Source organism: Rissa tridactyla, chromosome 1 (genome assembly GCF_028500815.1).
Source record: "Rissa tridactyla isolate bRisTri1 chromosome 1, bRisTri1.patW.cur.20221130, whole genome shotgun sequence".
Lineage (NCBI taxonomy): Eukaryota > Metazoa > Chordata > Aves > Charadriiformes > Laridae > Rissa > Rissa tridactyla.
In genome coordinates, this window is record NC_071466.1 from 186,157,014 (window position 1) to 186,184,614 (window position 27,601).

Sequence of the window (27,601 nt, forward strand, 5' to 3'; positions counted from 1 at the left end):
TAATGGACATTTTTGAGCTAGCTGAGCTGTTCATGGAAGAATTATATTGTGAAGACATTCGAAAGGCAGCCAGAATCCTCAGGAGCAACCAACAACCAGTTGTTGACGATGTTTCCCGGGAATGATTTAAAACAGGAGATGATAAGCTAAATAAAAACCTTTCCTAATTAGTCGTATTGGAGAACCGAAAACATTTCCAAACAAGAAACACAAAGCAGTCACATGATCAACTGTTACAAACAAGTGGACGGTGCCTTCATCCCCATGACAATCCATCTGTCTTTGGTATGTTTATAGATGTTTTCTAATTTTACAAAGTAAACTCAAACATAAAAATGAAGTTAACAGAAAAACAAGTCCAGTGTGTACCTACAATTTTTGTTTCATCAACCACTTTAAACTCTGCATCACATACCTCGTATTTGGAATAATTAAAATACAGTGCACTGTATTACACTATCTCTGCTAAACAGGTGTGTCACTAGGAAATGTGCTGAAGAAAAGGATTTTGGCATACCAGGATGTGTGTAGGACGTACTATTGAGGATGATTCATTTAGGACATTTCAGAAATGAGGCTGCTCACATCACACTGCTTAAGCAACAACAAATGAAATTCAACTACCCCACACTATCATACAAAAAATTATCAATACTTTAACTCCCCCCTCTGTTTTTCCTACTTATTAGGGGGAAAAAAAGTCCACTCTTACTGATGTCTAATGTGCACTATCTAAATAATGTCTCTACAGAATGTAGTCTGTTGCCCAGGGCTATTTTACTTCACTGTTTAAAGCTAAAAATAAAAGCATTTATGTCACCTTTTACGTTTTGAAATCCCCATTAAACACAATCTTTAGTATAAGAATCATGCATGAAAAGAACCATCATTTTTAACTTTATCTCCATTTTAAAATTTTGGTTGGGTTTGTTAATGTGAACATTTGAAAGAAAATATGGATTTATAACATTTCAGATTGCAAGAAGTCAAAACTTCTCTCACAACAATACTGAAGCACTTTCAATAGTGTTTTATTGTTCTCCCTCTCTGGCACGTAAATTTGAAATCTCCCTATCATATCACCTTGCTTTTAACCCTTTTTTCCATTCTTCCAGTCTTTTAGTGTAATTAAGCTTTTCCTTGACTCTTAATTAATCTCCTTTCCGGTCTTTGAGACATGGCTATTCTTCAGACAAGGGTAAAAAAAATCAATGATGTTCTAGCCTGAGCTTTTCGCTGACTTAACCAAATGATGCTGGAATCATTGCTAGCCCACTTGTTACCTGTCTGAGGATGTTTTCATTCATGTGCTTTACCTTTTTGCCCACCCCGACACACTGAGAGAATCTTCCTCTGCACGTCCCACAATGCTGACAAGGAGCTGTTTGAGCCCCCACCCACTCTGCTCCATAACTCAAACTTTTCAATTGTTGATTTTTCCATCTAGCTTTCTAAGATCCCCCTTCCATGCTAGCATCTGTCAAATTATTCACTACATCTTTAAATTTTGTCATGTCACCAATATATATAGTGTATACAAATAATGAATACTACTTCCAACATTAAATATCAGGACTCCTCTGTCTTATCAACAGAGCAGAAAATTATTATTTTATTTATATCTTTCATTGAACATTTCTGAGATGATCCCTAAATGCTCAGCACACTCCATGGGGCTTACTAGGTTTCTTAATTGCCTTCAGCAAAGAACTTTGTCAAAAGCCTTTTGAAAGTCCAAATAAATTAGATCAAGCATTTCTTCCTCATCCATTATTTTGATGACACGTTCAAAGAGTTCTAAGAGATCAGAGAAGGTTTTCCTTCAGCAAAGCTACCCTGGCTTCTTTTAGCAAAATTTAATCTAGAGTTTTGCTCATAATTCTATTATTGATGATGTATTCAATCCATTTAGCTAATACTGAACTAAGACTTAGAGGCCAGTAGGATAATTCTAGTTTGTTGAAAAAACAGCACCAAACCCAAAACAATAGCCAAATTTTAACATTCAGTTTTTCAATAGGCTATTAAGTGATAATAAAATTTGCACCAGCTCAGCCCCTTCAGTTCCTTATAAACCTTGTTTGTAGCCAATCAGACACCTGATTCTGCTTTCTTTTTAGTCTTTAAATTCCTCTTATTATTTCATTTAATTGCCTCAATTTAATATAACATCTCTTTTTTACGACTTTATAAATATAGATATTTCATTGCATTTTCTGTAGCAGAATCCATGTAAATAAATCTTTCAAACTGTCTGCAACAAGTCCTTCTAAATCTACTCTTTAAAAAACAGCAGGTCTGATGATATTTTCATGAGGGTTTCTGCTTCTGATGTTGTTGAAAAAAATCTTTGCAGCTTCTTTCATCTTTAGCTATAAGGTCTTCAGGCCACCTCTGAGACTGTACATTTTCCATATTCCATTTTTCCTGCCACAATTTATTTTCTGTTTTAACAGTTACAATTACCTGGAAGAGGCTACATTTGGGGTCAAAATAAACGCTTACCCTTTGCAGTTTTTCCCATTGATTTTCAAATATTTTTCTTAATAATCTGAGGCTGACTCACCATTTGAAATCCCATTCATGTGTTAATTCAAAGAAGCGCTATAATTAATTTCAAGGTCACAAAAAGACACTCACATATCCTATCCACTTACCTTAATTACAAGGTCTGACAATGGGACATCTAAACATTACCACACATCGCAAAAAATTTGCAACTTAGTTATAAACAGCATCAAAGATATAATAAAAGAAACAGTATAAATCAATTTTATAATTGTATTTTTGTATGAACTATCTTGATTAGGAACTGTTCACTCAGGTACAGCTTTTGTAATGTTTAATTTTTTGTTACACCAAGTTTTGTTTTTTTCCATGTATTCCATTTATATCTCTTCCTGCCACAATTAGAAGACAATATTTTTGGATGTTCTATAAAAGGTTCATTTACAATAATTTGATTTTATACTCTTTTCCTACCAGAACAAAATGATCCTAATGTTTCCCTTCTTCCAGAAAGCTCTGGCAGACTTTCCCCAGTCTGGGTAAGGTTTGTCCTGAAGCATCATGTCAGTGACCTATAGGGAAAGAAGAAATAATACACAGTTAAAGTGGTGTCACCAAAGAAAGTACTGACACGGAGTTTATGAACACTTTCTTTTATGTATGCTTCAGTTCTGATAGTTCTAATAGTTAGACAGTAGGTGTTACTTGCAATCTTGCAATCAAGATAAAGTATATTGGCCTACATATTATGCCCCTACAAGTGCGTGCAACTCCTTGAGAAACAAGGAAACCTGTGGAGATCCAAAAACAAGGAGAAGAACTAGTACATAAGCTACACTACCCTATGGCTACAAAGCTTCCTGCTCCATTCTGGGAGAAGGGACTCACTTCCCTGAGAGCAACATCAGCAGAATTTCCACTCTTGAAATCAGAACTGCAGCCAGGGAGTGCAAGCCTGGGAATTAAGCACTATATGCTGTTTATAGTCTCCTCTCACTTCCTGGTATCAGTAAGAAAAGCGCACTTGGGACTAGAGACACGAAAATCCCTTAAAACTTGCACGGAATTTAAAAAGTATGAAATATTTATTCTCATTTTCATAATTCCTATCTAAAGAGACCATCTGTTTCTCTGTCCAGAGACTCATATGCATGCAGTACTTCTGGGTACACAAAAGTATTAAAAATTACTTTCAGCTAAATGAGGGAGGTGAATAACCCTCAGGCGCTTCCACCTTTGGGAACCTATGTTTTCATATCCATTTACTTCAAGTTAAGTGTACTAAAAAGCACCGAAAATTACATTACAGCAAACTCATCAATTCTGTTGTGCAAAAGATCCAGAAGAGTGGAAAACTTACCCATATGTAAAGATTAAGAAATAATTGAACAGATAAAGGAAATAGGCATGAGCACCTGCTTCAAAATACAGAAAAGTAAAACAAATTCTTACTATCTGTCATTGGTATCAGTACACAGTGGAAAATTACTACTTGTTTTGATTAGTCTGAAAATAACTCTTAATAAGATTTCAGAAGGAAATAACGTCAGACTGAAATTAGGCTTTCTTGTTTTTATTTTGCACTACATTTATCTGGATTTACAGGGTTCTAAAAATCCAGTTTACCATCCAGAGTGTGAGCTACCACTTTCAATCAACAACATTAATAGTGTTTATCAAAAAGAACACACATGCCTCATGATTAAATTAAAACTATATATAAACTACATTCAATTTCTAAATTTTGGTTCCAAGTCCATTTGGGGTTAAAAGTGCTCAGCATATTAGCCTGAAGGGCAGGATCCAAAGGGTAAGGAATATGTTAAATAAATAGAAAAACACTTCCTAGGATCTTATGATTCAATTAAGCCTAGTCTGAAGAAAGAACAGATTATACTCCAAAATACCATCTTTAATAATTGTTTTACGTAGGTAAATCTTTTCTCAGATCAGCATGCTATGATATTTTTTATAAGATCCCAATTATCTAAATAAATATTTTGATAAATATTTAATGCTGAACAAGACCTCTGTAAAGATTTAATCCACCTTTTTTTCTTAGAAAGAGGCTACATGGTAATGAATATTTGCAAGTGTTGTGGTTTAACCCCAGCCAGCCGCCAGAACCACACAGCTGCTCGCTCACTCCCCCCAGTTCGGATGGGGGAGAGAATCAGAAGAGTAAAAGTGAGAAAAGACTCCTGGGTTGAGATAAAGATGGTTTAATGGGTAAAGCAAAAGCCACGCACACAAGCAGAACAAAACAAGGAATTCATTCACTGCTTCCCATCAGCAGGCAGGTGTTCAGCCATCTCCAGGAATGCAGGGCTCCATCACACGTCATGGTTACTTGGGAAGACAAACGCCATCACTCCGAATGTCCCCCCTGCTTCCTTCTTCCCCCAGCTTTATATACTGAGCATGACGTCACATGGTACGGTCCCTTTGGTCAGTTGGGGTCTGCTGTCCCAGCTGCGTCCCTTCCCGACTTCTTTTGCCCTCCAGCCTGCTCGCTGATGGGGCGGTGTGAGGAGCAGAAAAGGCCCTGATTGCCTAGCAACAACTAAAAACACCAGTGTGCTATCAGAAGTATTTCTCATCCCAAATCCAAAATACAGCACTATACCAGCTGCTAATAAAAAAGTTAACTATATCCCAGCTGAAACCACGACAGCCAAGGAAGAACAGGAACTTTGAGAGGTTTTCTTCAATTTTCAAAATACTTTCTCCAGACGCTTTCTGAGAAATACTTATTATATTTGGTAGAAGGATGCAATCTGCTGCTCTATGACCAATTATTATAGTAGTATGTTTCATAAGAATGACATTGAAGAAGAAGACATTTTCTGAGGAAAATGGCAAGACAAGGCCGGAAATGTTCTTTCTGATATCAGACAGTTGGTCTTTCATCTCCCAGCTTTGGCATTTATTTAAAGTCATATCACCAGATCAATGTCAGGTCGGTTGCAGCTAAATTGGCTGAAGCAGAGACAGTCATTAAAGGGATGCATTCCATAAAGAGAAACCCAATTACGTTTTGCATTAGAGAAATCAAATTCATTTTCTGGTTTGCTCAAGGACAGTCACTGTGGAAAACAGCTCACAGAAGAAAAGCACTCAACACTGTCATACTGCAAATAAGTTTTAGATAGGAACATCAAAAACTCATTGCTGCTGTTAGAATGATGTTTTTAGAAAAAGATAAAAACAAATTCTAATTTAATTTGCACAACTTAGTATAAAGAAATGCATGAGTGTGTATTTTTTTCTCTCTCTGTATTTCACAATGCAATTTCTGGCCAGCAAACGTTTCTCTCTATTTTACTGGACTATATTTGAAAACATAATTACTTCAGTAATTCTCTGTACGTGTGCATCTTAGATAATCAAGATAAAATAGGGAAAGCCACTTACAATGTAATTAAGTAATGTACTTTTTTTCTTGAACTAAGAGATGCAATATACTTTAATCAATTAATTACACTGCTTCAATTCAGAAAGGAGTGGCCACTGCATATAATGACTGTATACTCTTTCATTTTATTTAGTATCTCATGAGAGAAATTGTTACACTGTATTAAAATGCAGAACTACAACTGCATAACACACATTGTCTCACTTTTTAAGTTACCCAAATGCCACAGCAAAATATTTTCATTAAAAATTAGTATGCCTTGTATATATTATGGAATTTTAAATTTCACTTTGCCCTATAAAAATATTACTTTATTAACTATTCATATTATTCATTTTTCATTAACTATGAAGATAACTTATAATGCTTTTAAAAAGGAGTATTACTATCATTAAATTAATAGCAAAATATTATGATTCCCATTTTTGTTATGGAAAATTAAATTGCTCCTTTTGATGTGATATACTACAATAATTTGGAAAATGATGTCGTATCGCATAGAAGAAAGAACCTGGAATTCAAAGTAATATTCAAAGCAAGTAACTTACACGGACAAGTGCAGAAAGTGAAATCATAAAATCTTCAAAAAATCCCCAACGAAACAGTAAGATACCTAAGATACCTGAGATATAGTAAGTGAAGCAGTGAGACACCTTAAGGATCACTTACTCCTTCCACGTAGTTGCTCTTTGAGCATATTGCTCAGGATGCTCTGCACGTACTTTAGATCTCCCCTCCCTAGACAGTCATGTCAAATGATGCTTCGTTGTACATCACAGCACCCTTCCCAGCAGAGGCAACGGCTGCAGCGGGAGTTTCAGGTAAGGCTAAGTATCTTTTCTGTTAATAAGCTAACTGCAAATGAAACTTTCTTATAAAAAAGGAAGTAAATGACCTAAAACTTTGGTCATGCCTTCAAAGTATCTTCCAAATTCTTCACTAGCAGGAACATTTTCAGAGCACAAATGGATTATTCCTGGAAAACTAATGCGACACGAGCTGCTGGCCAAGACTTTTCATCTGCCAAATGGCATTTTAGAAACCTAGGAGTATAAAAGTACATCAAATAGTTTCATGGTAGCAGTTCTCCACATAAGCAACTGCAGAAACTGTATCTTGAAAGAGAAACGGACTCTGGACAAGCTCTCTAGGACATGATGTATTCCATGCTGTAACATTCATTATGTGGAGACCAACCCTCAGTGGAGGATTTTCATTGCTTTATTCACACTTAAATCACCAAAACGGGGTAAGAGCAGCCCTCCAGAATTTAACAGAATGTGAAAGCAGCCAAGATCCACAAGAAAAGCCTGGAACTACAAACCAAACGGTGAACTCTGAAATATTTTCTATTATTTTGATACAGTAGTAAGCAGTGAAAGGTCTAACGGACAGTAGGACTCCAACGTCTTATATCAGAAAGAAGTTGTTCATACGCAACTACTCAGCCAGGAGAACAAGACATCATGGTGCTATTACTGGAAAATGGAGTAGCCTGAATAACTCTGCATTTGGCAAAATACATATACCTACCACTGTCTACATGACTCAAGTATTATAAGTGTTAATTTTTTCTATTTTTATCATTTTACAATTTCAAAATATCTTATTTTAAATCATAAAGCTCTTCATAAGCAGCACTAAATTAATTTAATTTGAAACTCAACCTTTAAATATTTCATAAGTAGCACTTTTCCATGCTTCTCAAACTCTTTAAACAAGATACACTATTTTCAGTCCTGCAGCTGAGGAATTTAATTGATAAGAATGAGTATCATAAATTCCAAAATTTTTCAGAAATTATAAGGATGCCACCGTGTCGGGGCAGGTCCGAGGGCAGTTTCCCAGGGCAGGTGCATGCATGTTATTTGGTTTCATGCAGCACAACATTCCTCATCAAAAGAACCCTTTGATACCTTTTGCAAAGACTCCACACTGCTTATGTGTTTCTGAAAAGTACACTTTTTGCCTTTTTTTTTTTTTTTTTCTGGAGAGTGGGGTTAAATCAGGTTAAAGTAAGTATGTTTCCTGAAGTCAGTGTTAAGTGAGTGAGAGCTAACGTATACCGCTGAGTGCACACGCTCCCTTCACTTTGCTGTTATATGCTTTTAGGTAAGAGCTATATATAGGTGTCCCACTAACTACACATCAATTCTTTATCATACCTCAGTCTTTAAGTGCTATACTACATCATGGTAATCATACACCAAGCCACGGAAACATTTAGTATTCAGTGATTAAAAGTTTCTATCCACCATTTTTTGTCTTAATCTTCTTTGAGATATTTAAAAACTGCAGAGCTGTTCACTTGACACAGAAAAGTAACCTATATGGAAAATGCTTTTATGCTTCTTTCATCTGGATGTTTGTGAGAAAACTATCTTCTGTGGATCATACCTCAACACTTCCATGGCTTTCACAATGATAATATGAAATGCCTCCTTTAATTATGAAATTGTTTTGGCAGTTGAGCAGAAGTGTCAAAAACTTTGTTACAGATCCTTCAGAAATAACTGATAATTTATTTTAATCAACTCTGCTGCATTTTGGAATACACAAAATGTGTAAATGTTTGAAAACAAATGCAACAAATATCTGTACTTAGGCTTACTGATGTATAAGGGAGATGATATTTTTCAAGCTAAATATTAATTGCCAGTTGTAAATACACTGCTAGATTTTAAAATAGCTTTGTCTGCTTTCTGTATTTTCAAAAATTCCTAACGTAGTTTCATTCCTACTCCGAAAACAATCAAGCTCGTGTTATTTCTCCTTCAATTTAATTGTATGCAATTCTTTTTATATTTTCATTTTCAAAGCAAAAGCAATCACAGAGACAAAATATGGCCCCTTCAATCTACTCTCTTTTTTTCTCATTTTAGCACAGCCAGCACATTGTTCTTGTTTTACCAACACGTATTGTTTTAACAATAGGTAAATCCTGAAAAACTTTGCTGTCACAATTCAGTGATCAATATGAATGATAAATATCATTATGGTTCACTTTTTTTTTTCTTCCACAACAGCCCCAGTATTATTTATTTTGTGCATTTGCACATTTCCCACCAATAAAATGTTTCCAGACTCTTGCTTTTATAAGCTATTATTCCCCTGATCCACAGCATTTGCTCACGTGCGCTGTCTTACATCTGGACTTCCACTAAAACCAGTTAAAGAACTTCTTTAGTACAAACACTGAGAGGGTTTATATTAATTATTGCCATCTTTACTGAGACACGCAAATTTATTTCTTCACCCTCTGAGAAAGCAGAAAGCCACTTCTCATTTAGCCAGCAGATCTTGATTTGGTTTTTGAATATTATCGTAGCAGTTCCTGCCATAGTCACAATCCATGCACGGACAAGAACTCAACAGCAAGACAGGAACACCTAAAAATATATATGCTTTAGGCTCAACTTTAGAAAAGTCACCCCTGACAGCACCTCCTTTAAATTTCCAAATTGAGTTAGGACAGAATGCTCTACAAAGCCAGTGTCTAGCCCACAATCAATTTGTGGTGAAAAACCTCTTTAAATATCAAAAGGTGAGTTAGGGAGAAATCTGGTCTGCAATTATTTTAGGTCTATTCAAGTTATTCTGCAAATTAGACTTTGAATTTCAATACCTGCAGAAATAATTCCTGAATAAATTTTGGGGGAGTTGGGGTGGGTTTTTTGGTATTTATTTTTTTTTAAAAAAAAAAAACCAACACACCATCTAAACCGGAAAAAAAAAAAACAACCCAACCAAAGAATAATTTCCTTTTAGCTGGAAATTACTTGACACTTCACAAATATAAATAACTCTTCAGGAGCAATTGTACAACTGAAGTAGGGTTTCTGTGAAAAAAATTTAAGCTACATCGTCTCATTTCCTACTATGTTTCAAGTCCCTACTGTGCACACAAATCACTGTATATGTGCAACAAAATATACTAGCTGCCATGTGGCAAGCACTTGCTGTTTATGCGACCATTGGCACCACGTTTCAGAAGGTATTTTTTCTTGCTTTAGTGCTTCCTTATTAGTGTTACAAATGCAGGAGCAGAGGACTGGGTAATATCATGTATTACAGAGAAAGCATGAGACATAAAGCCACTCCATGATTTTTATTTGAGGCATTCAGCTCAGTTCCATCTTAGGCTGGCACGGCAGGAGAGCTTTACTTATTTTAGGGAGCTTGGTGGGTTTGGTAAAAGGCCAGAGACGGAAGTCATGCCAAGTTTGGTGCAAGTATGCCATACGCGTCTAGATCAATGTAGATTCTTTTTATAGTCAGTGAAAAGAATAAAGGCATTTCTGGGGTGCAATTCGTTTCAAAATAGGTTCTGTTGTAAAGATGTACCTATTTCTCTTCACTCTAAACCAGGACCTGCTCAAACACAGATGTTCACGCTGCTGACACCGGAAGTCCGGTAACATGAATCCCAACCTAGTTTCCTCCATTTCCTGGTGTTTCTTATCAAAGTGTCATTGACTCAGTTAATGAAATAGGTGATGGCTCATAAGGGATGAGGGCTGTCATAAGCAAAGGTCCATATTCACACACCCTATGCCTAAAAATTAGGCTTTTGCCCTCAGCAGGCTGATCCAGACAAACAAACTTAGAGAATGCAAGCTCCTTGGGCAGGTCCTAGAGGGGAGCAAGCAAAAGATTGCAGGGAATGGACAAGTCATATCACACAAAAGGGTGATCTAATGCAGTGCAAATACCAAATAAAGAGGAACTTGCCTAGGTGCTTGACTCGGGTTTCCACAGGATGTGTTTCTGTCTTTTTGAGATTAAAAATGCAGAGCTCTAGAGGGGACGGTGCCAAAGATGTACTGTTTTACTTTTGCACAGTAGACTCTTGCTTAAAGCAATCAAATGGGAGTGCTCATTTTCAGACCTACCAGTGCTTTAAGTTTAACCACTGTTACAGGCTTTATCCGTTGATTTTAAGGTAAAAGGCACACCAAGTGCCTGGGCTAAGAATCAGCCTCCAGGACTCCACATCTGTAGCTACAGAATCAGACTCTTTCACAATTTATCCTTTCTTTCAGCGTATGAATCTTGTACACCTTGCTACAAAGCAAAGCAATGAAGAAAGAATTGAGCCAGCATGTGATTAGTGTATAAGTAGCCTCTGCTACCTTGATGGAAAGGACAGAAAGTTGGAAATGTGCTCATGCTGAAACAGAATTTTTATGGAAAATGCAAAGAGTAGTTTTTAAGTCAAGATGGGATCCATAATACCTTGGAATATCGCAGCAATGCGAGCATTTCCCCATTTACCTCCAAACTACAGCAACGTACAGATTCCAGGCTCCCAGCTGTATAGTCACATCACAGAAACACAGGAGTCTGTTTTAGCATATATGACACTACACACCAAAACGTGGCACACAGTAATTAAGGTGTGATTCATTCTCTGAGACTGTCTTAACCTAAGCAAAATTTTGATGTCTGAATGTGCCGGAAAGTCATAGACAACAAGTTCAATTGACTGATCTCATAAAGGACATAGAGCTCAGGAAGGTCACCATCAGCAGCAATGAAAAACTGCAAAAAAATCTGGTTTGATTTGGATTAATACAACATAGATGCTGAGCTGTTCTGGCTAGATTGCCAACAGTTCTGGATATATCCACAAGGAGTACTTATGTCTCTAAAGACAGTCCAGCAAAGAGGAAGCTTACCAGAGTACCTGCTGTGGAGCATGCTACCAACTTAGGTATGTATTTCAAGAAAGTTCAATGTCAGTTCCCAAGACACAACGGAATCCTATGCAAGATATATTCACAAGCCAAAGGTTTCTACTGACTGAATTTAATTTCAGGCCTGTCTTCTTTCAACATATCCATCTAACAATTTTCTCAGTAAGACTTGCATGTACTCATGTGCTGCAACAGATGCAGACAGCTTTTTGAATGGGCCATTAACTACTACTCTTGGGCAGTGGCATAATTTTCATTTGCAACATGATGCCCTCAGAGACTCCCAGTTAGACTTGTAAACTGTCAGTCCAACTTCTTGTGTGTTGTCTGTTTTGATGTGCCAGAAGGTCATCAGTATCTGTTCAACAATTGTTTTTTTGAAGTTTTTGCTCTTCAGAAAAAAGTTAGTATTCATCAATGACAACACATCTGCCTCTTGGTGCCTTTTCACCTGCCTTTCCCACTAATACTTTTTAATTACATTTGGTGAGCTAATGGATGACAGAAGCCCAACAAATGTATGGGCAATGCTTACAGTGAGGACATAGGGTGATTCTGTGGTAGGTGAGGGAGTAAAAGAAGAAACATTTGTGACAATAATTTGTGACAGTAGTATATTACTTATGAATAATTTGAGGGGTTGCTGTTTTCTTCTCTAATTATCTTCCACTTTGTCACTGTTGATGAAGCATCTTCTTGTGGAGAAGGCTGAGTGAATGCGAGGTATAATTGGTGTGTTTTAACACTTGATTGTTGGGAATTGTTTTCACATTACACAATGTGTTCTAGATCATTAACTAGAGAAAATATAAGTAGCATAAGCACATCTTTCAAAAATCTCTGTTGGTGTCTACATCATGCAGAACCTGGTAAAAAGGAATTAATCAGTTCAAATAAAAATGAAGGATATGATTTCAAGCTCTGATGTTTACCCTCTGCCTTTCACCACTCTCTCACACCCAGGCACGTAAGCCACAGGAGAACTATCTGAACACTGGGAGGTCCCCAGCGACGTGCGGGCGGCACACAGGCCACTCTGCTGAGACACCCGCCTGCTTCCTCTTGCCAGAACAAAGAGCCTAATTAAACGAAAATCCATCTCCATGCTGCTGACACTGTGCTGCTTTTCCAGTTGATTCAGAGCTGTGATGTACTGACAGCTCAGAGTGGTTTCAAACCCTTTCGCTTCTTTACAATGACTGGCACAGAGAAGCCGTAGCTTCAGAAAAAGTAAATGGGAACTTGAAACTTCCTTTCCATGGCCTTTTCTGTTCTGCACTCACAGCAAACACAGCTACTATATGACTATATTTTCACTCTAAGTACAGAACGAGAACAATTCTACACAAAGCAAGTTTCTTACAGTTCCTAGAAATTCTAAATTGAAAATTACAACTGTTAACAGAAAACAAGCTGCAAGAATTCATGAAGCACTTCTGAACCTTCCCATGGTTCTTTACAATATTTTCTTTATCATACTGCAGGGGATTATACCACTAAAAGAATTTTCTGCCCAGCTTCTGGTCCTTTGCCAGATTTATGGGCAACATCATTAATTGTTTTTAATTACCCTTTTATATTGAAGCTACAACCACATTAAGAACATAATCCATCACCAATTTATAAATCCCTCTATTTGTCCACATTTCCCGGGCAATTCTGCACTTGAGGTGCAAGCATGGTCACAGTTTTGTCCAATCCCCTTTAAAAAAAATTAATTTGGTCTTACTTTCAGAATAAAGAGTGTACATGGAAGGTACTCGGTGGAAGGTGGTTAGTATTGGTTACACTTCGACAGAGGAAAAACTCCACTCTGTTGCAAAATTACTGGCTATTCTGAATAACAAATAATTTGCTTTGACAAAGTCAACCAACAATTTTTTGTGTCAGATTGTGTTCTTTAAGAACATTCAGTCAATTACTTAACACCTCAAATTATAACTAAGATGTAAAAATACCCATCAAAAATTGCGCAAAAGGAATGCCGTCTCTTTCCAGAAAGCAGAGAAATGATGATTACTCCTAAACTGTATCAGGACTGTTGAAGGCATTCTCAGTGCTGAAAGAAGAACACAAAATGAAGTATATCCCTATTCCCTGAAGAGGGAAATTTTGGGATTAATTATTCAGAAAATTGAGATCATCACTTAAGTTGTCTCTATTAAAGAATCATAGTACTGGAAGCCTTTAGTGTTTCAAGCATAGTGACATTGCTATTTCCTTAAAATGGTATGATTGGCTCAGCTCAGAAATACCAAATTAAGAAAGATAATATAATTAGGTTTCCTTTTATTTGCATACAGGTTTTGAGGTTTGTATTTTCCAAGACATCTCACCAAATATGATGTCTTGAAATAAGACACTCTTATAGTCACACAAAACTCCAAACTTTGGCTTTCAGATAAAATTCCTGCTACTGCAAAGTCAAGACACAATATTACAATTTTTAACAACTGAGAATACTGATATCTTTATGTATAATAAACACCAAAGGGGAAAGATGGTTATTAAACATTAATAGATACAACTGAAAGTGTTTCATACTGTTCCTTGTTTGGGAAGAATATCAAAGACACACAGGGGATAATGGTTTGCGAAGAATTCTTAAGTACTACTTGGGCTGCTAGAGCGTATTTTGGAAAAGGAGGTACAGCGAGATGAGAGCTGAGAGAAACTACTGTAACTCTAGGGACAGGATTTTACACTTCCTTCTGGACTTCTGATTAAAGATGTTCCACAGTCAATTTGACAGTAAGTAGACACCTGGTTTTGCTGCTTGGGAAGTCAAGGATGGCTAGAAATGATTGGTAGTAACACTGTTTTCTCACATCCCCTTGGCTATAGAAAATAGCAGTTTTTAACCAAAATGCTTAGTTATCTGAGCATAAGCAGAAATTTGTATTTTTGTTCCTTTAGTTCCATAAGGAGCGGAAGAATGCCAGGACCACTGGGCAAACAGCACATTCAAAGAGAATGGAAGGAAATTTGTTCTACTTTTAAACGCACTTGAGAACACAATACTTAATATACAGTTGTTATTCTTCTTATCACGCCTTCTACGTGATAAAGTCTGTGCCCATGCTATACTTTCATTTGAAATTGAGTCTCTCTTATATAAACAAAGAATCAAGATTTTTACAAGTTTTCTTTCCTGGCTTCATATGTATCACTATCTGTCTGCAAACATTCATCCCATGGGGAAGCAGGATTGATATCATTTAGCAGAAAGCAAATAACATTAGGTCATGGTTGCACAGTTATTTGCCATTTGTTCGACATGTTTATTCTTTATCTACTGTCTACACACAAAGCCATACAAAGTTAGCTAATGGTCACTCATTAAAACGTACTTTTACCTTATCCATATTCATAAGACACACTGTAGAGAAAACCAACATATTCTTTAAAAAAGAACAAAGGAGCATAAACTCAAGGAGACAAACTGCACATGAAAGGGAAAGCCATTCTTCTTAAAAGTTCATATGTTACAAATTAAAAAGTGTTGCCTTATCAACATGGTGTAAAGCAGATTTTTTTATCAGATTCTCTTTTGAACAACAATTTTTGGTCAATTATTGCTTCTCATGTGGACATTTCTCAAGGCTAAGCCATACTGTGTGCCCAGCTGATACGGTACAATCTTTGCTCTACAGCTGGTCTTGTTTGTCATCTCAGCTTACTTGATTAAGCATTTTAATCAGTGTTTTGCATAAGATTGTGCACCTTCTGTTGAAAATTGTCTGGCTGGTATTTAGTTGAAAACCAGTTGACTACTCAACATCTTACTTAGGCTTTGGTCATTTCTCATTCCATAATTTTTGAAGGGTTTATAATCAGTATCTTAAAATTCTTTCTTTCTTCACAAAGCAATAATGAATGTTCTCCAGTCATTGCAAAATTCTGTACTAACAATGTTGGTAAGCAGCGTCCAATGAAGCTGGCAGGCTGTTTTACATTTAGCATAATGCCATGGGGAATATGTTACAGGACTGCCTTATTTTGCCTTAAGTTTTGACCTTTTTGCCTTTAATTAAAAAAAAAGAAAATACTAGTTTTAGTATGGCATTCATCCCTTCTCTTCTGATTGTTTTGTTGAGTCACCCCTTTTCTTCAGCCAGCTCAGGTGTTTGGTAGCTTTTTTTGGACAAAAAGTAATTCGCTTTTCCCCCCAGAGTTCTTAGGAAATTGAGTGCTGATTATATTTACGTGCTTGAATTAGCTATAATGTACAATTTAAAACCACCTTTATTTCATTCATCCTGTCTATGTTTATATATGTTTCCTTTATGATACTAACATAACCCAGGAGCATTCTCATTTTGGCTTTTCTGAGTAGACCATTTGGCTGAGCTCCAGTTCTTTGCCTTGCTCTCTTAGCACAAGGAGGAAAACATCATAATTTGGGAAAATATAAGTCTCCCCTCCAGAGCCTAGATCGCAGTGTCTTAATATCTTCTAGAAATTTTTATTGAAAGCGCTCTCCAATGACTAAGCATAAACAGAAGGACTTACAATACATGTATCTTTGCCTCATAACTGTAAAGAGAAGGCAGAAATCCAGTTACATTATTAGTGTTCTCAAACAATAATTGCATATTCTCAAGGGGTATGAGACAACAAAATTCACTTTATCTGGGAAAAGATAAAGATACTACATTGACTGGGTATCCACTTTTGCAACAGGTAAAGTAAATACATATTTACAGTTAATTCACTTTATGTTGCATCACCTCTTTATCAAATATATACTTTCTGCCTTATCCTCCCTGCCTTGACTATAATAGGTCATCTTTGAACCATTCCCTAGACTCCACTTTCAATGCCTCTGAGTTCTCATTGTTAATTGTACATCCTTACTCAGAAAAACGCATTTAAAATTACTCAGCCCAGGACTGAGTAGCCTGATTGTATGAGAACACTCTGACATTGTACCTGACAACTCCGTTCCACCTCCAGTTTGAAAGACAGTCCATGAAAAACTAAGCTAGTGCTGGTGCTGATGCGCTTGCATTTTAACCTAGGTACATATTAACCTAGGAGGCATACTGCTGGCTTAACTACTATCTAGCAGAGCTAATGTGGTAAAACTTCAAGTATAAATGACAAGTCATGATGCTCGGTATACATATAATGCATAAAGCTGGAATATAGATTCCCTGATTTATCTTATCACATAAATAGCAATCTCAAGAAAATGTCCATGGCAGTTGGCTAAAACATTGGAACTGAATTTTTTAGGTTGATTTATATAAGCATATAAACATACATCCATATATGCTTGAAACCCAGCAATATCTGTAAACACTTTTATAAAAATTGAAATGTCTCTATATATTGACAAAAATATTTTATAACGGAAGAAGAATTAAATGATTACAGCTCTAGATTAGCTGAAATACAAAGTATTTCTCATGTAGAAATACAGTATATGTAGGTATTTTTAGTTTATAAAAGGACCTCCTGAATCAGAAGCCCAGAAAACAAAAGTTTAATAAAGACCCTTATCAGCTTTGAAAAATCTGATCATTTTTATGGGAAAATGAAACAAGAAAACAGACAGTCAGACATGACTGAAACAAGTTCTAAAAAGAGAGCAACCTTGATGGAAGACAGGGAGAGAGAAGTGTGGAAATGATAAAATACTAAAAATGAGAGCATGAGATTGAAATAAGCTCAGTAAATGGAAATAGTAATGTATAGTTGCAAAAGAACGGAAAGATCAGAGCTTATAAATATTTGTTTACGCTTCCTTCAACAGAAATGAAGGTTAACACTGACCGGTAGATTATCCCTAGATTAGAGAAAGCTACCACTTTAAGCCAGATATTAGAATGCTTCACAGAATCACAGAATGGTTCAGGTTGGAAGGGACCTTAAAGATCACCTAGTTCCACCCCCCCTGCCATGGGCAGGGACACCTCCCACTAGACCAGGCTGCTCAAAGCCCCATCCAGCCTGGCCTTGAACACTTCCAGGGATGGGGCATCCACAGCTTCTCTGGGCAACCTGTTCCAGTGCCTCACCACCCTCACAGTAAAGAATTTCTTCCTGATATCTAATCTAAATCTACCCTCTTCCAGTTTGAGGCCGTTACCCTGTGTCCTATTATTACACTCCCTGATAAAGAGTCCCTCCCTATCCTTCCTGTAGGTCCCCTTTAGGTACTGGAAGGCTGCTATGAGGTCTCCTCTGACATTTCAGATTGACCATTCATTCCTGAAGTGTTAGAAAGAGAATCCAAACAGCTGTTCACAAAATACAGGAGATCAACCCATGGGACAAGATCCAAGCCAAGACAGACTAAAGGCACAACTGCTGCGAGCAGAAAGTTCAGGTCTAAGACCTCAAAGTTATCATGTGCTTGAGAGACAGGCAGAAAATAGGTACTACCTAAAGTTTTTAATTATGAAAGCGCTCCTAATTAGAGTAGTGTCTAGATTTTTCACTTTCACGAGTAATTAAGATATCTTAAAAATACACAGAATCCAGAGCTGTCATGTGAATCTCTTTGATGTCTGCTAGAGAAACAATGGAATAATTGCTTAGAAATGTATAAGCTTTACTGTCTCATTTGATAAAGATGTGGAGTTGATAAAGATGTGAAGAGACTTCAGATGAGTCTTTGAGCACCTTTGGTCCACAATGCAGCAATGTTGGAAAGCAGCAAAGAAATCTCTAAACTGGTATCAACACAAGCCAGTGTGTCTTCTCAGTGGACCACAATGCCATCTGCATGTATTTAACTTCAGTTCACAGGCAGCTGAACTAAAATGCCTCAGCCTCCTGAGAGGCAGGCATATTAACTTTGATGTAGAACCACAAAACACAGCTTCTGTTTTTACAACCCAGGCCTGACATCTAGCTGTTGCACGTCCGTGTGCGTCTTATGCTGGGGTTTGCACATATGGATTTGGAATTAAGCTGGACACTTGCTGTTTTCTTCCCATTGACAAATGAAAAGCAATGAAGTTAAACTGATTCATGATGTGAATTTTTCAGTACAGCTAATAGGCTAACAGGTTAAACTATGTTGTAATCCTGTATTCAGCAGACAGCAATTTAATTTAGTTCAGCATGAGAAGACTCCTGAGGTTTCTCTTTGCTCTGGTTGATCCATTGGGGCGTCTTCTGTACTAGGAGTATAAATGGGAAGGTGATTAGCACTGTTGAATGTAGGTTCTCTGTACCAGATACCTCTGACACTGTATCCTCACCAAGCCCAGACCCATCCCAGAAACCACGAAACTTTTGGGTTCTAATAATGTAGGACATAAATTTGAACAGCTCTTGAATGCTGTGTTGTGAAGCTATCTATCCCTGGCTTTTCACACAAATGCGTCTACTGTCAGTCATTTCCACTACAACAAAAAGGCTGCGAGAGATCTGGGACAATCCTGTAAACAATTTACACACAGAATTTGCAGGCAAGTTAGTGATCAGGCAATGGAAGGACTGACTGCAGAATCACATTCTTCAGTCTCAGTTCTTTAACCACAGCACAACACTCACCGTCAGTATTTGAAAGTAATATCTCCGCCATTTTTAGTAAAATGTTTTTTTTCATTTCTGACTACACAATTACAAAAATATGCTGGCAATTACCAATGATGGTAAACAGGACATATTTGGAGCTGTTACTTGCAATCTGGTGCAAGGAATTGATGAAAACAATCAGAAAAAATGACGATTTGCTAGGTGTTTCAGTATAACAACCAATGTGGCACAAAACCAGCAAATGAGTGTTTGATTTCCTGTGTCATGGAGATACTTATATTAAGCCCTCTTACAAGTAGAAAAAGAGTGATGCAGGCTTTTGGAAAAATAAATGAGTTGAGGGATTAAAATTTGTAAAATGACATTAGTGATTTGTTTATTTTTAATGGTGAATTTTTTAATGGTGCACTAAAAAGTCACAAATCTCACGGTAGGTCTCATGCTAGTACAAGAAAATAAGTTTACACACAAATGACAGGTGCATTTGCATTTTTTGTTTTGCATTTTTGCATGCATTTTTGTCTATGCATGTAACCCATGCATAAACATAGGATTAAAAATTTCATATGCATATGCCTTTCTGGCCTGAACTGAGTGCTCTTAAGATCAAACTGGCAGAGACTAACAGCCTGAAAAACGAACTTAGGTCCCAGTTCCACAAAGACTTTTGTATGAGCAGTAGTTTACGAACTGCAGTCAAATGCAGTCAACAATGCCAGGCTCAAGCTTTTTCCCCTGTCTTTAAGGCAGGGAAGTCTATTTCACTGGACTATCTATCTACCACTCTCTTACTGAACGACCCTCCTGCTGGCCACCTGCCTCCCAACAGGATGCCATTCTCACACTAGTCTCACTGGGTATCTTCCCATTCCTATCATGAAATAATATAAATGAATGATCTCGAGGCTCAAGACATTTTTTGTACAAGCTCAGGGATTAATTTTGTCCTCCATCACTCCAGAGAGATTTTTCTCCATTGATTCTTCTGTTAACACAAAATGATCTAAAAGTGTTCTTTGGGAGTCAATGAGAAATCAAAAAGTATGCAGGCTTTCTGGCAATCTGCATCGCCTCTACACTGTTACAACTCCACTGTAAATATTGGTAACAAAATAATTTCAAAATTCTAGGAAAGAAAAATGGGCACTTCTAGAAAGGAGAATGAAGCTGAGCAGAAGACGCTATGTTGCTACAGAAGTGTAACAAAAGCAAAGAATGAACTATTAAAAATGGAAGAATTAATATCAGGTTTAAGTGCCCACCCAAGCGAAACCAGTAAGGCATATTTACATATATGGTTTTAGCTATAGCATGACAGAAGTTCTCATTTGAGCACTGAAAAGGGTATTTCTGAAGGGAGGTATTTATGAAGGGCATTTATGTGCCAAAATTCTTATATGACATCCTAAATATATGGTATGTACACCTCCATACTATCTTATAGCAGAATGCACAATAAGCACAGGGAGCATATGTATGGTTGCTCTTACTAAATTCTTTTACAATACTCATTCTGCTCTGGGAAGATACTGAAATGCAGTTAAAATACTTTTTGCCTCTGCTCATTCTTGATTTTCTAACTGTCGCTTAACTATTTGATTAGTCTGAGTGTGAATTTTTTTAATCTAAATTTTTGAGTGAGAAATCCTGAATTCCTATGAATGAATCTCCAAATTATCTTTTTTTCAGCCTCTGTCTTCTTTCTCGTTTTAGATTCTTTACATTTTTTCTATTCAAGAAGTTCATGGCTTTTTAATTTTTGCAGTATTTTTATTAGCATACCTTGCACGAATGTGTTCCATTTCAGAGAAAAAACATTGCTAATGATTATTTTAGCAGTTTTTTAGTAGTTTTTTAGATAAGTCACTTGCAAAGATTTTTTTCTTTCTTGTTTAGTAGTGTGATAGCAACAAAATTCCACTTGAAAGTAAGTCCTGTGGTTTCTGACTACACTCCTTTCTCCTTAATTGCACTATAAATTAGAAACCCACCAATAAATATTATGGCACAATGATTAGGAATAGATTATGTTGTCAACTGGGACATGAGTAGCAGCAGATTCCCATGGCGTGTATTGTTTTGTGACCTTTTCCACTCACGAATAAAATTGGGTAGTTTAAAATCTGTAGTTAGCTATCTCAGATCAAAGCCCGCTGAGGATTCACGTGAGCCGTTCTGCTGACTCATGTGTGTGTGGACGCAATCTTCGGCTGAAGGATAGTGGAAAAAGACTGAAGAGGCCACTTAAGAAAGTTCTGCATAGCCAAGGCCATGTTTGTTTCCACACTTTTGTTTGACTGCAACATCGTCACGGCAATAAGTACATGCTGCTTTGTGACTCTTGCAGGATACAAAAAAAAAACCCTAGACGAATGATACCAGCCACATAGAAATGTTAAGGGAAGCAAATGAATACAACCCATTTAACACTAGCTATTTGAGTTCAAATGAACCTGCTCAGACAGCTGGGCCTGTTTGCTATACGGGAGATTTCAGCATATTTTTTTTTGCCCCAGTAAATATCAAGTTATGGGCACATTTTGGACGTGCTTTATTTTTTCTGGAGCTGTCTTTGAAGACAGATGACATTTGTCTTCCATGTGAAAAACAGTCGAATGTGACTTGCATTTTAAATAAGTTTCTAAGATAACAGTACTTATTGGCCCAGATCCCTAGTCGGAGACTTGTGCATGAGAGGACAGCAAAAGCTTCAAACCACTTTTGTACCTTTCTGCTCCTAAAGCTCTTCAAGCTCTGACTCATGTCTTAGTGTTCAAACTGTCAAACATCAACGTTGTTTGCCCATGTCCTCAAGACACCATCATCACCCCAATTTCCCACTGACCAGCCAGGCAAAGGGTGTCACCTGTTACACTTGTAGCTCCAGCTATAAATGTGCAGACCTCATTGTAGATACCTCACTCCTGTAGAAGCAGTGAGGTTCACACATCTGGATTGATGAGGCTTAGTTATGGCATGCCAAGGACTTAGCTCTTGTTTTCTTCTGTTTGTTGGGATGTTAATAACAAGATGCTGTAAATACAGTACATAATGGAAGTATGGCTTGGGACCATCCAGATGCCTACTGGAGAGTGAGGTGGCGTGAGACACTTCCCAAAAAAATCCGAGAGGCTGCCCATGCATAAAAAGTATAATATTCTGTGGAACTGCCCTTTGCAAGGTTAACCTTGTGATGTTTGACATGGAAGAAAAACCTCAGCTGTTCTACACACGGCAATAGAAATGGGTTTGCCAAAAGAAACCAAAGATGGAGGAGTTTATGATTCACAAGGGATCCCGAAATACCTTCTGCTCATTTCTAAAGGTTAGCAGCAGCTCTGACTCAGGATCTTCATCTTGCCAAAAGCAATGGAAAGTTACTATGAAAAAGGATGGAAGGGTAAATTCTGCTCTCCATTATACATCTGTAAACTTTAGGGCAAGCCCATAAATGTGAACGTATGGCAAGAAAGATCATTATTTTACAGTCAGCGAAAAGGGAACAGAGTTTAGCCTAAAATCTTCCCTGTTCTTCTTGCATTCTGGTGCCTCACAACGCAGGCAGACTTTCCCGCCACAGTTTATTACACTCTCACCAGAACTGTTTAATGTAAATGACAGATCTGACATTCTTGGTGTCCGTCACTTGTTCCTCATGCGCAGTATGTAGTGCACATAGCACAGCTAGCATCAGTGTGGATGGCACGGTCAATTTAGGAACAGGTATGCTATAGTGTTGCTGGGAAGCACATGTGAAATACAGAACGCTTAAAAAGATAAAAATCCTGCATTCACTGAACAAAATTAAGAAAATTATTCCATTCTAATTATGGCATACAGTTTAAGAAATGAGATAAACAGTTTTAGAAATTATACCAACTGCAAAATAGTTTCTAAATATTAATTAAGGGTTCTATTTAGAAATATTTCACACACGATTTCCCTACCATCTGTATTTGTAAAACTTCAGAAGAAAAATGTAACAACATCTGGTTAAAAATATTCGAAGGTACTAATGCTACATGACTTGAATCTAAATTCAGTAAAAGTATTTGCCCTCTCTTAAAAACGTATTCTTTTATAGCTGAAAAGAATACCAATATATTCTTTGTGTAGACATGTCATGTGTCTACAAGAAGTGTCAAACTACATTTTTAGCTACGGAGTTTACTTAATCCCACAAGACTTCATCTTGCCTTTATGTTGACAAATGAACAAGGCTGAAATATAAGGGATCTGAGCTTCTGTCAAGATACACTCTGTTTCAAAAGTCATTGTTCTTGCACAGCTGTTTCCTTTAAGCTATTGACTTAAAAACAGTTTTATTATTCTTCTGGGCTTATCACCGAACTCCTCAGTAGTTTTAGTTAATTGTCTCCAAGCTTTACTTGTCTAGACGAGCTAAGAGAATGCAGTAGAAATATAACGTGATACCAAGATGTGATGATGTGACCGATAACTGTCATTCAACACACAGAGCTGTGTTCTGGCTAGATATTCTTACTTCCATGTTCCTGTTTTTCAAAATATACTTGTGGCACATTACCAGATTAAAGGAAAAAATGCTACCTGCATTACTTGTAACACTTTTTAGTTAGCAACACAGGCAGCAATTATTATCAGTATTAAAATAATGCTTTGGTTTAAATTTCAGATTTCATTTTATCTTTAATATGTCTATATTGAACGATGAAAAAAGACTCCACCAGATGTCTGTTTCAGTTAGATTTCTTCGTTACTAACAAACAGTACATCAACAATTTCTAAATAAATATTAATAATTTCTAGCAGATTAAATATGAGCTTTGTATCTTAGATTTTATTATAGCTTTTTTTTCCCCCAAACTGCTATATTCTTGGACTAAATTAAGTCTGGGAGCAGCCCTAGAAGCTTTTCTGTCAGATTAAAAAAATTTCCTGCCATTTTTAATAAAATGAAAATACCGTGCATTTCTCTATTTTAGGATCAACATAGACAACCTCTGCTAAACCTCATCTAGAAATACTTTTTCTGAGAAGGTTAACAGCACAGATCTGTAAATTCAGTAAAATTTAGGTACAGCAATTGTGTTCATCTTATCAACAGAAGCTAAATCTTGGACTGCTTCTTAAGTTTCCGTTTATGTTAAAATAAAAACCTAACATTGAATTTAGAGAACTGGGAAATAAAAATGCCCAGTATTGTTCTGTACCACCAGAAAACTAACAGAAGTTGTTTTCACTGTTGGAAGACTTGCTCTGGATGACTCCATTGCACAATCAGGACAACAGGCTGTCCTTCATCTTACAAAAAGAATTGATCATGGACCCAGTTTGCCAGTCTGACGGCCTCTGTGGAACCACAGATTTGCATCATGTCTGGTAGTAGATTCCATTCCAGTCCTCAGAAGGCTATGGGACTACTACGGGCCCCTGACGCTTAGATCTACTTTACTACTGGTGAAGGGACAAGTAGCCAATGTGATTCCTTGTACTAGGTCTGGAAGAAGGGAGGGAAGGAGGGAGGAAGGTAGGCAGCTACTAGTCTAATAGGAATGTATCTAAACAGTCAAGGTTTTCCCGAGTCACCTCAAGACAAATTAGTAAGCCACGCTTGCCCTGGTATAGAAAAAAGATCATAATTATGGGAGGGATGACAACATTTTTTTCGCTCATTATAGGAACTATTTGGAACAACAATAAAAGGTTTTATTTTTAAAGTTGGGACTGGCTAGTGTAGAAAATCAGCATGTGATAACCGAGCACTCCTTAATTCTACCGAGTCATGGAGATGTCCTAATAAACTGCAATATCTGTACAGCACAAAGGGGACTTACGCTCTCAAATAATTTAATAACAACCAATGCGAGCACAAGGAATATATGATGCAAAAATGAATAACATTTCTCTTCAGTACATGCATTTAAATTACTTAGCTTATGACAGATTAATCTCAGAAGCCAAACAGAACACAATGACTGAGATTAACATCAGGAGAAAAGAAAAAAGTACAAACCATCTATTTCTTTTTCAGGGTTCAGCCCTGTCTTGTAGTACCCAGCGTCTCTGACAGACAGTGTGAGGACAGGTGCATGCTAATTCTCCTCTTGGGCATGCTCAGCACTCTCTCCTTTCAGAAATAAAATGATAGACTTTGGTATGTCTTGAGTGTTTTCTTACTTACTAATAATGCACACAAGGGCCTTGATTTCTCTCACATAACTTTAGAAGTTTAACAACTGCTGTGTCTTTGACTCCTCTATAACCAAGACGAAGAGGCAGACACCTTCAGAGGACGCTCTTGGAAAGACTGAACTGTCCCCTGAACAGAGTCTGGTTGCAGCCTCTCTCCACCGTATAGAGAGAGGCACAACGGTGGTGATGCTTTGCACATAGGTGCTGCAGTTAAGTGCTTAAGGTAGCAAGGTGGCTTGCTGGACACAGCAGCAGGAAACAAATTCCTTGCTTCCAATTTCCAAGCTCTTTCTGACCAGCTTTCTTCACATAAAGTTCTCTCTCCTAGTTTTTAACATGTATGATGAATGAAGGGCTGCTAGCCGGCCTACAGAAGTCAGTAAGATGCACAAATGCTTAAAAATAAGTGATTGGCTAATTGCCACCAATGTAAGCCAGTGCAGCAACATCCACAAAATACTACAGTAATGTTAGTGGTGATAATAGTGGGGTTTCTTACTTTTTTTCAGTGCCTATGTGTGGTGATACACGCTCCACAGAAACACGATTTTGAGTAATCCTTCAAGGTCTTGTTAGCTGCTCTATCTAAAAATATTTCAAGAGTATGACATGAAAACTGTTTGTACAGAGTAGTTAGTCTAGCTGAAAGACACGCTTGTGAGCACCAAGTCTCCTTTTTTTATATTTAGGAAAGGGATATGCACATTTTATTTTTTTTTGAAGCACCAATTAGTTCAATGGAAATACTTTCTTGTTGCTATTTTCAAGCAAATTAAAAGCTAAAGAAAACACTGGAGAAGCAAGGAAAGCAATCAGACTACAGATGGGTTGTTGTTCCTTAGTTACACAGACATGAATAAAGAGCTAAATTTGAACTGTAGTTCTGTAGTTCTTAACAGGACATTTTTAATCATCTAGACAACAACTGCCACCCTATGAGCAAACTGAGGAACACATAAACCTCAATCTTCATGCAGGGAGACTGTGAATCCTGAGGATGTACGAGATGCACAGGGTGCAAGAACTACTCCCACATCCTGTCAAACCACTTCTTCCTCTTCACTCACAATGAAGACAACAAAGAAATTAAGAAGATCTGCCATCTTACTAAACATCAACGTTTTATTGGATGAAGTACTAAAAAAAAACTTCTCTCCAGCATCTCTGAGAGACAGACTTGGCAGCAAGGATCCACACATGTATGACCTCCAGGCTTCATTACCGCATCTCATCGTATCCAAGAATGAAAAACACATATTGTGAAAAAGCTCCCGCTGCTACAAAAAGCAGCTGCCTGACTGCTTAGCAACACAAGCTACTATGAACACATCGTCCTGGCACGCTGGTCTCCGCACAAACTCCCCCATGATTTCAGAGTCCAGGTGAAGGTCATTGCCACAGTCCTCAAAACTCTCTGTGGGACTGGCCTTAGGCACTTGAGAGACTGCCATCCCCTCTGCAGCTATGACCTTCTCTGACAGCTATGTTCCCTTGGAACAATGAAACTGTCAGCCGAGGGAAGAGGCTCAGCAATGCAGAAGACTCAACTTTCCAGAAGCTAAATCTCCCTGAGAGCACTGCCTCTCAGAAGAGAGGAAAATGACTAAGTCTCACCAGCTGCAGTTCTCAGACCTTTAGCTTACCTTCCCCAACACGTTTCCTCCCTGCCCAACCAAACCCTGCAAAATGGATGGAGGGATTGGGTACCAGCCATCAGTGTATAATGACTGACAGACGTAAATACAAAATAGATGTAAATACTAAGATGAGTAATATACTTTCATAATTGCTTTTACTGTGTTGCTCCTAGACTAGAAAAAATGTCTAGAAGACTGCCTATTTACTCTATCACAAATGTATTTTATATTGAGATCAATGAAAATCATTGAAAACTGAGTTTCAAGTCATTCTTCTGAATTCCCTGTTTGCCGAATTAGAATTATGGGTAATTAAAATTTAAGTTCTTTCCCTAGAAAGACAATGGTCCTTACCATCAGCAAAGACACTTCTCTCCTACCATAAAGTGCTTTTTCTTTTATATTGGGGAATAGGAAAATAGGATATTCAAAGCAGTCTGCTTAGAAGTGCTGTATTTTAAACAGTATAATGCTTGAGATGGACAGGAACATTTCCTCTTCAGTATTTTTGAAAAAGGACAGGAAGATTCAGTCTCAGAAAAATTATATCTGCTTTAACCAGAGTTCTTAGCATCTGAAAGAAAAAGGGTGCAGGCTGTCAAAAACATTTATTAGGATCAGATGGAACAGGCCTGAACTTTTAACACTCTTCTCATACTACCATGATGTCACACTTA

At 37.3% G+C, this 27,601-nt stretch overlaps 1 protein-coding gene across 1 annotated transcript in view; it reads right to left on the bottom strand.

Annotated features, from left to right (window-relative positions):
• Nucleotides 1–27,601, bottom strand: part of TMEM117 (transmembrane protein 117) — a 217,208-nt gene that overhangs the window by 74,233 nt on the left and 115,374 nt on the right. The window contains exon 5 of the mRNA XM_054187323.1: nucleotides 2,983–3,080. Within this exon, the coding sequence (XP_054043298.1) occupies nucleotides 2,983–3,080 (98 nt within the window). The remainder of the gene's footprint in view (nucleotides 1–2,982; nucleotides 3,081–27,601) is intronic.